The sequence below is a fragment of the Leopardus geoffroyi genome, chromosome B3 (genome assembly GCF_018350155.1).
Source record: "Leopardus geoffroyi isolate Oge1 chromosome B3, O.geoffroyi_Oge1_pat1.0, whole genome shotgun sequence".
Taxonomy (NCBI): domain Eukaryota; kingdom Metazoa; phylum Chordata; class Mammalia; order Carnivora; family Felidae; genus Leopardus; species Leopardus geoffroyi.
Genome location: NC_059337.1, coordinates 133,752,044 through 133,763,150, shown reverse-complemented (window position 1 = coordinate 133,763,150; position 11,107 = coordinate 133,752,044). Strand labels below are relative to the sequence as shown.

General features: G+C 45.3%; 1 protein-coding gene across 1 annotated transcript in view; it reads right to left on the bottom strand.

Annotated features, from left to right (window-relative positions):
• Positions 1 to 561: 561 nt before the first annotated feature.
• The window catches only part of KCNK13 (potassium two pore domain channel subfamily K member 13), a 106,691-nt gene continuing 96,145 nt past the window's right edge, over positions 562 to 11,107 (bottom strand). Inside the window, exon 2 of the mRNA XM_045451852.1 lies at positions 562 to 2,150. Coding sequence (XP_045307808.1) covers positions 1,258 to 2,150 — 893 coding nt within the window. The 3' untranslated portion in view covers positions 562 to 1,257. The remainder of the gene's footprint in view (positions 2,151 to 11,107) is intronic.

The following is an 11,107-nucleotide window of genomic DNA, read 5'->3' as shown; positions in this document are numbered from 1 at the left end:
CACCTTATAAAAAATAACAGCTATCTCTTATTAATGCTGCTCTCGGGTCTCAAAATGTTCTCTCCTGAATATACGAAGATCCAGAGTCCCTGTTCCCAGCACGGATGTTTTAACTGCTCAGGAGGTTATGTAACTAGACTTGTTACACTCCCAGGAGGCAGAACCGAAACAAATTACACAAAGAGAAGCCATTCCTTATCTGGCCTAGAATGTTTCTCTAGCCAAGAATCCAAGATGATGCTTATATCCCCAAGGGTTATTTTCTTGTTTCTTTTTTTCACTGTGCACAATAAATGCCTGTTTAGCTAGGCACTGCCCCTAGCCCCGCTGTCCATAATGAGCACTCATGTAATCTTAGTTAATAAAGTGAGGATTTATTCAGTTTTCAGTTCTAATAAATAGCCATTATCTTTCCAATGGGCTCCATGCCCTGGTTAAAAAAAAAAAAAAAAAAATGAAATGGTCTCTGTGACCACTGGAAGGAAGAACGTTAAGCTATATTCTTTCCTTGCAAACAACAACAACAACAACAACAACAACAACAAACAAACAAACAAACAAACAAAAGAGACTGTCCACTACTTGGCTGCAGTTTAAAGGCCTGAAGCTTTCTTCTTACCACGTCGAGGTCCCAAAGACACCTTAGCCCAGCATTAGGATCTTAAAAATAAAAGAAAGGAAAAACAAAACGCAGAGAAGCAGACACAGAGAGTAGACCAGGTGACTTCCCCATCCGTCGCACCGTGGACATATCTGCTCTGAAGGAAGCCCACGGCCCAGGCACCTTCTGAAGCATCCCCCCCTCCTCTTTTCTGAAGGGGCTGGAAAGGGCAGTGGGTCCAGCCATTAATGGTTCCAGGGGGGAAAATGAGGATTTCCGTTCAGGATTTTTATTTCTAAACGAAGACCAGAGCAGCAGGAAAATAGAGACGTACTTAAACCCCTTCCCTTAGGCAGTTAAAGCCCTGGAGGAAGGGGAGTAAGACAACGGTGCAATGTCTTAGGCTGCCTCTGGGATTCATTCTCAAGACTGAATTCAGACCTCAGAGAATAAAGACAAGGAGAAGGGCCTTGGGCCTCGGTCTGCAGCCCTAGAAGGTGGCTGGCTGCCCGAGGAGAAGAGCTTTCTAAGGCCGGGCCTGCAGAGGGTGACAGGACAACTCCAGAGGGAACCCGCCCCGGCACAGAGCTGAGCCGGTGCCAATCCCCCCATCGCCCACTCTCCTGGCCTCCACGCCCAGCGGCCGCTCCTCGCTCCTACCTGTCCCCACTGGTCTCCGCCAACCTGTTGTTCATTATGGCAAAGGCCCCCACCCCCCCTGAGAACTCGTTGTCCCGGGACGGCGCGCTGGCCTGGGGCGGGCAGCCGTTGGCCGTCTCAGACAGCTGCTTCTGGAGGATGGCCAGCGAGACCTTGTTGGCGGCCAAGAAGTCCTTCATGGAGATCATCTCCCCCGAGAGACGCCGCCCGTCCGTGTCGCTGTCCATCACCCCATCCGTGTCTATGGAGATGTTGCCCCGGTCCTGGATGTTGCCCGGCATGACCACGTTCCTCCGGGACCTCAGGAGCCTCCTTTGGCATCGTCGGCAGCACCCGCCATCCATTTTCCTCAGGATCCAGTTCACGGACTGTTTGATGAGGATGGAGATGACATTGAACAAGGAGTAGATGCAGCAGACGCCCATGAGGATGAACATGAAGTTGGCAAAGCGGTAGAGGCCTTGGCTGTCATACTGGGCGTTCTGGCTGCTGACGAGGTCCCCGAAGCCAATGGTGCTGAAGGCCACAAAGCAGAAGTAGAGCGAGTCGAAGTAGCTCCAGCCTTCGATGGAGGTGTACATGGCCGACGCGCAGCAGGAGATGAGCAGGGAGGCCAGGCACAGGATCAGCATCACGTAGTACACGGAGGGCTTCCAGCCGGCCGAGCTCTCCCCCTCGCACCTGCCCGGGGGCTTCAGGCTCTCCCGGGACAGGGCCCCTCGTCTCCGGAGCCGTCGCTGGTGGCACGACTTCATGATGTAGGCAATGACGGTGATGAGGCGCTCCAGGAAGAGGTTGAAGAACAGGATGGTGCTCGCACACCCAATGAGGCCGTAGAAGATCAGAAAGATTTTTCCTCCCACCGTCGCCGGAGTGGTCATCCCAAACCCTGCGGGAGACAAAAATCAGAGGAGAGAAGAATGAGGGAGGCCTTTGCTGGGAATGCGGCCAGGGTCTCGGCATCGATGACTGGCCAAAGACCCGAAGAAAGAGTTTCGTAAAAGCACTCGGTCCTAGCCTTTCTAGGAACAAAGGAGAGGACGCTCCCTTCCTTTTGAAGACGCTACGTGTTTCTCTGGAGCTGCCCGGCTGAAAGCGCGTATGGTGCCATCGTACAGATCAGAAAAAGGCATCTCTTCCTCCGGGTGGATACAGTCAGCGAAAAATGGCCGGGTGATGAGAATGCGAGCTGGATTTCAGCCTCCCCTCCCGACCGGGCTGGACGTCTTGTACAGTGCACAGCCTGAGCCACCATACTCAGCAGACATTGTTCAGACAAACAACAGCTCATACGAAGAAAAGGCTCATACGGACTCCTCAGAATTCATTTATTCTACAAATACTTATTCAGTGCCATTCCAGGAATGGGGGATTGAACTCTAAGAAAGCCAGATCTGGTCCCTGCCCTCATGGAGCTCTAGCCTAGTGAGGGGATTACTACATCGTATAGGTGTTGTGCTGAAGGAGGTGCAGGGTCCTATGGCAGCGGCTAAGAGGGGGAACCCAGCTCAGGCTTGGGATTCTGAGAAGACTAAGCAGGGATACTTGAAAGCTAAAGAGGAGTGAGGCAGGCAGGGAGGAGTGTGTGCGTGTGCATGTGTGTGTGCATGCGTGTGTCGTGGTGCTCCAGGCAGAGAAACAGCAAATGCCAGCATACGTAGAAATGAGAAATTTGCTCAAGATTTTCCCATCTTTTATTTTTATTATTTTTTTATGCTTATTTATTTTTAAAGGGGAGAGTGAGCAAGCGAGCATGAGCAGGGGAGGGGCAGAGAGAGAGAGAGGGAGACACGGAATCCGAAGCAGGCTCCAGCCTCCGAGCTGTCAGCACACAGTCCGACACGGGGCCATGAGATCATGAGATCATGGCCTAAGCCGAAGTCAAAAGCTCAACCAACTGAGCCACCCAGGCGCCCTTGTTTTTCCCATCTTTTAAACAAAATTCTTCAAACACACACCTTATGCTTTGGGAGTGGAAACCGAGGTGTTGGTTTTTATAGTTTGATAAAATAGAAAATGTCTTTCTTGCCTTTGCCTCTGACTGTTCACAATTTCCACCTTCTTGATCTTTCTACCTAGGCACACAGACATGTTACTAAGAATACCAACTGTAGGACAACGGACATCACTAAGAACAAGGAGAAAAAGAAAGGAGCAGTGATACATTCAGTATTTCTCACTGAGGGGTACCAAGGGTCAGCCCACTTGGAGGGACATGGAATCCTTCCAAGCAAATGATTCAGTAACCATGAGAAGTCTGATCTGTTTGAAGGGAAGGGCATCAAAGTCTTGGAACACAAATGCCATTCAAAAAGTAAGTACTGAACATGCCTCCCTGGGTGCAGCCTTGTATTTGAACCAAACCTTCTTGTTTCCATTTTTTCTTTATTAGCAGGTTCAGGTTCCTAACCTGAGCCCCATCATTGGGATCTTGAGGACTCATCCCTTATCCTCTTTACAATGACACCCTGCTTGTCCCCAAGCCAGCACTTTTCTTTGTTGCCACAGCTCACCGTGGCTGCCTCCCAGGGCACTCTGGGAAGGGGTCAGATCAGACCTTGCCATGTGTGGGCTTCTGGGGTGATGACCTCCTCCTCTCCTCAGGCAGAGCCAAGGGGGCACCCCTCCCAAACACCTAGCTACACATACTGTGTAACCATCTAGTTTTCCAATTAAATTTGATCTCCCTTCCGCAGTATACAAACATCTACAGGAGGGTAGGGTGTTAACAACGTATAGCCAAGAGACCAGCAGAAGATAGTAAATCTAGCTTTTGAGCTGGATGGGACAGGATGATCTGGTAAGGAAGGATCAAGGGGCCAGGGATACTTTCGTGGGGAGTTACAGTTGTGGACCTTAATGGTAGAGAGAAAATTAGACCCTCGTCTCTTCTCTGGGAACTCCTGTTTTCAAAATGAAAGGCCGCCGGCAACTCTTGGTGGTATTGATTTCATTTATTTGATAGCTTCCTTATGTAAAAAGAAATACTTTGCCTTTGCTGTGTGTTCTCTTGTTAGTACCTTTAATTCTTTTGTTTTTAATGTTTATTTATTTTTGAGAAAGAGAGAGAGAGGGAGAGACAGAGTGTGAGTGGGGGAGGGGCAGAGAGAGAGCGAGACACAGAATTGGAAGCAGGCTCCAGGCTCTGAGCTGTCAGCACAGAGCCCGACGCGGGGCTCGAACTCACAGACCGTGAGATCATGACCTGAGCCGAAGTCAGACGCTTAACCAATGAGCCACTAAAGGCGCCCCTTTAGTACCTTTAATTCTTATCCCAAAGCTCAAATGAGGTGGTTGTAATGGTGGAGAATTAAGAAAAAAAACTTACTGAGTTTAATTTTTTTTTAACGTTTATTTTAGAGACAGAGAAAGCTTCCTGAGTTTAATGACTGAGCGGAGAGCGATATCCTTCTCTGTCCAGTCCAGAGAACACTGAGGAATCACTGAGGTGTCGAGTAATTAGTTCCTGGTGATCTGAGGGTGTTGGGGCACCTCCTCTGGCCCAGTGAATTCCCAGAAGCAGTAAAGCTTACAAATCTTTCTGTGCTAAGAAGTGAAAATTGAGGGGCGCCTGGGTGGCTCAGTCGGTTAAGCGTCTGACTTGATCTCAGCACAGGTCTTAATCTCAGGGTTGTGAGTTCAAGGTCTGCATTGGGCTCTGTGCTGGTGTGAAGCCTACTTAAGAGAAGGAGGAGGAGGAGAAGGAGGAGGAGGAGGGGGAGGAGGAGGAGGAGGAGGAGGAGGAGAGGAGAAGGAGAAGGAGAAGGAGAAGGAGAAGGAGAAGGAGAAGGAGAAGGAGAAGGAGAAGGAGAAGGAGAAGGAGAAGAAAGAAAGAAAGAAAGAAAGAAAGAAAGAAAGAAAGAAAGAAAGAAAGAAAGAAAGAAAGAAAGATGAAATGAAAAATGAAAGCTGGAGCCCCTGCCCCAAAGCTGTAAGGCCAGAGGAGTCTTCGGGATTTCTTCATTGGAGACAGAACTGAGGCAACAAGCAGAAAAAAGAGAAATATTTATCTGGGGGCCTTTTATTGACCCAACAATATTCCAGGAACTGGATAAAGGTATTGAAAATGGGGAAAGCCCAGGAATAACAAGGGAGAGTGAGGTGCTTGCCTCCCTCTGATTATTAATCAGAGAACGTGAGATTTAAATGGGCAAATGTTTGCTTCTCCAAAATCTTCCTTTCTGATCCCAGAGGTGGCTTAATTATTTTAGTCTTCGAGAGTAGAGAAGTTAAGAGTAGCTCTCAAAGTTTACAGCAGTAATTTATTAAGCACCTGTTAAGTGCAAGGGCCTGCACTAACTGTCTGGGCCATGCAGTGGTGAACTGGAGAAGGTCCTCGACCTCAAGGAGCCTCGCCTCCAGGCTGGGACAAATCAATGGCTATCTACAAAACATGGCACAGCGAGTCAACGGCCAAAATAAGGCACGACGGAGTTATTATCCCGGCTTTAGGGTCTCGAACGCCACCTCACTTGGGCTGAGTGACGACAATCAGGGGCGTGACTGAGGCCAGGCTAGCAAGCTTGGTAAACTGACTTTTCCAATAAATGACATGTCTAGACGTGTTCCAGGGCTTTAAAATCTCTAGAGTCTATCTTTTTTCTTTTAAACATTCAATTTTATTAAAGAATTGATAAGCCATGAGTTTTGATTACCTGCTGTATTGGCTTGATCACTGCCATCTTTTCAATCAGCAAAAATAACAGAAAATGGCATAAGTGGTTGTGTGGGGGAAGCACCAGGAGGCAGCGTCCTATGGTTCGCAGTTAAGAGGTGTTTCCACAGCTTCTACTACTGTCAGAGCTTAGAAGTGTGGAAGCTAATACCACAGGCTTTTTCACAGGAAGCCTTCCCCTTTTTTGAGCCCCATAAGGCTGACCATTAGGGATGCCTTGGATTGGGAATAAGAAGCCTCACGGTCCTCCCTGGTGGAGGGAAAAGATAGGAGCATCACCAAAGACCTGCCCTCTGCCAGGTATCACCGGCCCCTTGCACCCTTGCCGGGTGTTGATTATTAGTCTACTCTTCCCATTTGACAGATGAGAAAAAGAATAGAGAAGCTGAGTAACTTGCCGAAAGGCGCAGAGCTGGAATTAGAACCTAGATCTGTTTTGTCTCCCAGGCCTGCACTCTTTCCACCTGACTGTGCTAAGTGAGTGCAAGCCGCTGTCAGATGTGCGGATCAGGAGTAGCCTTGAGGGAGGGAAATTAACCAAGCGTCTATAGTTCCATGCTTTACGTAGACACCCAGACCACAGTGGCTGCCAAATCTGGTACCCAAATCAGGGGATCGGCTTGCATCAGAAACTGAAACCCTACAATTTTCATTTACTAAAACACATGTTTCTGAATGTTATGTGTGCCTCTTCCAACAAGTGATGTAATTAAGTTGGTTTTAAAAATGTGCTACACCCCATGCATTTTGGTCTCCTTGTATTTCATAGGCACACAAAGGAAACTGATTGTCACAGGTGGTACTTTTCAATATATAATTTATTCTCTGTGCTTCACGTCTGAGGTCTTCTGATTCAGGTCCAACCCCTGAGTCTGGGAGCACATGAGCTAGCTGACGGGAGGACCAAGGGCTCATGAATTTGGTTTGGAGTCCGAGGAAGCTTGCCTGGAATCTACTTTGCTCTAGCTCCCCTGAACCATTTCAGATCTGCTTTACTGTGACTATAATCCCTAGGGCAGCTGCTGGGACCAAATCAGGCTCTCTGGTGTCCTTGGGGCCCGGAATGAAGCAGCTAGAGACTTCCCGGGTCCCAGTCAACCCCAACAGAGCCCTTCATTTAGACCATGAAGAGAGGAGGGCAGGCCTGCAGTCTCCTAGCCTTCTACATATATTCTGTTGACCACCATTCCTTAAAAAAGTTAATCAAGGTAAAAAAGTGAAAAGCTTTGCATTATGATATTTTTCAAACATGCACAAAGGTAGGGAGAATTCTAGAATAAACCCTCATTTCTGACTTTGAGCAATTGTCAACATTTTGCCAGGCATGGTTCTCCTATCCCACCCTACCTCCTTTTTCTGTGGGAGTGTTTTCAAGGAAATCTCAGCACGCCATTTCATGCATTAATAATGAAGCATCTGTAACTGATAAGAACTTTATTTTCCCAACATAACCACTATGACATTGTCACACCTGATAAAACTAACACTAATTCCTTAAAACCAAATAATACCCAGGCTATTTTCAAATTTCTCAAAAATACCTTTTAACAGATCTGTATGAATCAGGATGTTAATAAGATCCAAGCATCGTATCTTTTAAGTCTCCTTTATTCATTGACAGCATCCCTTCCCATTTTTTTTATGCCATTGATTTTTGGGTACATGTGTCCTGTAGATTTGAATCACAATTCTTTCTAGAAACATTTTTTTTTAATGTGTATTATGAGAGTGCTCTCACATGCAGCAGAAAATATCAAACACTGCATGGGGATATATAAATTGGCATAAACTGTCTAGAAAGCAATCTGGGAATGTCTCAGATATCTTAAAAATATTTGCATCTTTTTCTGTTTTTTTTTTTTTAGGAGTATGTCCCAAAAAATATCAGAAATGTGACTCATCATGTACATTGATGTTCACCATGGCTTTGCTTTTAATAATGAATATTCTTAGCAATCTAAATGTCAGATAATAGGGAAATGACTAAATAAAGTAGCTATTAAAATGAAGCCATTAAAATGACATATACAAAGAGTTTTTAATGACTGGAGAAAATGTTAAGTGGAAAAATGCAGAGCCAAAGTGTGTCTGACGAATGACTCAAGCCTAGTGCATGGGGCATCCTCATTAAATATTTGTTGGATGAGGGAATAAACTTTCTAAACTACTTTTAACCACCTACATATATTACAACGGTGAAGAGACTTTCGGTTGTCAGTAATAGCAAATCATAAATAGAAGTGGCTTAAACATGAAGGGGACACATTATCTCATAGAACATGAAATTTGGAGATGGGCAGCTCCAGGGATTAACTGGGTGTCTTTCCAAATGATCTATGAACCAAGAGCATTTCACTTTTCTGGTTCTGGCCCTATCAACATGTTAGCTAGTTCCTCCCCACCCCCACCCCATGCCAACAGCTTCAGGCATTAACTCCTCACACACTAATGTCCAGAGCCAGAAAACGTTGTGTTCCTGCCTTGTGTATATCTTTATAATAGCAGTGAATCCTTTCCAGAAACCCCCTGGCGAAATTCCCATTATATATCATTAATCAGTACAAACCCACTTCTCAAACCAATTATCCACAAGAGGAACGATTTCCTCTTAGACTGGTCAGGGTTTACCAGAGTTCTTGGGAAAGAGGTGGACCCCAGAACCGACAAGGTCCTGCCACAAACATACACAGAAAAAAACAACATAAAGAGAAAGAGACAAAAATTTTAATCAGGATATTTTGAGGTGGTGATAATTTGGGTGATTCAATTTTTCCTAATCCTTTACATTTTTCATTACTTTTAAACTCAGAAAAATACATGCAATATTCTGGATGTTTCCTTTGAAAGGGAGGCAAACATCTGCCCAAAACCATCATCTCTCTTGATTCATTTTTCTCAATACACTGAGAAAGCAAAGTTTGACTTGCATAAACTTTTCATAATCTTTTTGACTTGGAAATTTTAAGCCTTTTTTTTGTGTGTGAGATGAAACTACATAGGGGTTTGTGGGTGTTTTTTAAAAAAACACCTTCTGGTTTCAATTGGGATGGAAAGAGGAGGCAAGAACATACCCCATGGATAATGCTTAGGGGGGGTGTGGGGGATGGGAATGGGGTTCCAGTGATGGAAGACTTGGGGTTCTTACCAGGCACAGTCTTTATGCGGATTGGGGAACCACAAGTGTTAGAGCTGAGAGGAACTTCACAGCCTTCCAGTCCAAGCTTTCTGTGTTATAGGTGGGGAAACTGAGGCACCAATAAACCAGGTAATCTTCATGAGGGGCGGAGGCTTGGCTTGACTCCAGGTTCCCCATCCAGATTGCCCTCCCTTACTCTTGTTGCCTGTGGCAAACTGTTTTCTCCAAAGATGATTTTGAGCAAACTGCTCCCATCTCTGTAAGACGTGAAGCCTATTTCCCTTCCCCTTGAATTTTGGATGACCTTGAGGTTTGTTCTGGCCAATCACATGGGGTGGAAGTCATGCTGCACCAGTTCCAGGCTTAGATGGTAAGGAGTCTAGCAGTTTTCTCTTTCTCTCTCTGGACCCCTGAGCCACTGTGTAAAAAATGTGACCACTTAGCTGGAGAGAAGGCCCAGCCCCCCCGCCGCCCCCCCCCCCCCAGCCACTCTAGTCTCCTCAGATATTGGGTAAATCCATCTTGGGCATTCCAGCCCCAGGCAAGCATGAGATATATCATATCAGCTGGTCCCTCATGGAGCCAGAGAACCACCAGTTGAGCCCAGGAGATCCACAGAACCGTGAAAAATGTCCATGGGTGCTGTGTAAGCCATTAATTTGGGGAAGTTATACATAGCAACAGATAATGAAATGTGCTCTCTCTGGGACTTGTGATTTTTTTCAATAAGGCATCTTCTCCCCACTATTTCCAGGCCACTCCAGCTTCTCCCTTCATGTTTCATTGATAATTAGGCATAAGGGATTTCAAGGAGTGTCCCAGCCCTGCAGCCCAGGAATGAATCCCACCTGATCCTGGTGAATAATTCTTTTTATATGCTGTTGATTTCGAGTTGCTAGTATCTTATTGAGAATTTTTGCATCCATATGCATCAGGGATATTAGCCTGTAGTTCTCTTTTTTTACTGGGTCTCTGTCTGGTTTGGGAATCAAAGTAATGCTGGCTTCATAGAATGAGTCTGGAAGTTTTCCTTCCCTTTCTATTTTTTGGAACAGTTTGAGGAGGATAGGTATTATCTCTGCTTTAAATGTCTGGTAGAATTCCCCTGGAAAGCCATCTGGTCCTGGACTCATTTGTTGGGAGATTTTTGATAACTGATTCAATTTCTTTGCTGGTTATGGGTCTGTTCAAGTTTTCTATTTCTTCCTGTTTGAGTTTGGAAGTGTGTGGGTGCTTAGGAATTTGTCCATTTCTTCCAGGCTGTCCAGTTTGTTGGCATATAATTTTTCACAGTATTCCCTGATAACTGCTTGTATTTCTGAGGGACTGGTTATAATAATTCCATTTTCATTCATGATTTTATCTATTTGGGTCCTCTCCCTTTTTTTTTTTTTTTTTTTTTTTTTTTTTGAGAAGCCTGGCTAGAGGTTTATCAATTTTGTTTATTTTTTCAAGAAACCAACTTTTGGTTTCATCAATCTGCTCTACAATTTTTTCAGATTCTACATTGTTTGTTTCTGCTCTGATATTTATTATTTCTCTTCTTCTGCTGGGTTTGGGGTGTCTTTGCTGTTCTGCTTCTATTTCCTTTAGGTGTGCTGTTAGATTTTGTATTTGGGATTTTTCTTGTTTCTTCAGATAGGCCCGGATTGCAATGTATTTTCCTCTCAGGACTGCCTTCGCTGCTTCCCGATCCCACTGTTTGGATTGTTGTATTTTCATCTTCATTTGTTTCCATATATTTTTAAATTTCTTCTCTAATTGCCTGGATGACCCATCCATTCGTTAGTAGGGTGTTCTTTAAGTCCCATGCTTTTGGAGGTTTTCCAGACTTTTTCCTGTGGTTGATTTCAAGTTTCATAGCCTTGTGGTCTGAAAGTGTGCATGGTATGATCTCAATTCTTTTATACTTATGAAGGGCTGTTTTGTGACCCAGTATGTGATCTATCTTGGAGAATGTTCCATGTGCACTCAAGAAGAAAGTATATTCTGTTGCTTTGGGATACAGAGTTCTAAATATATCTGTCAAGTCCAT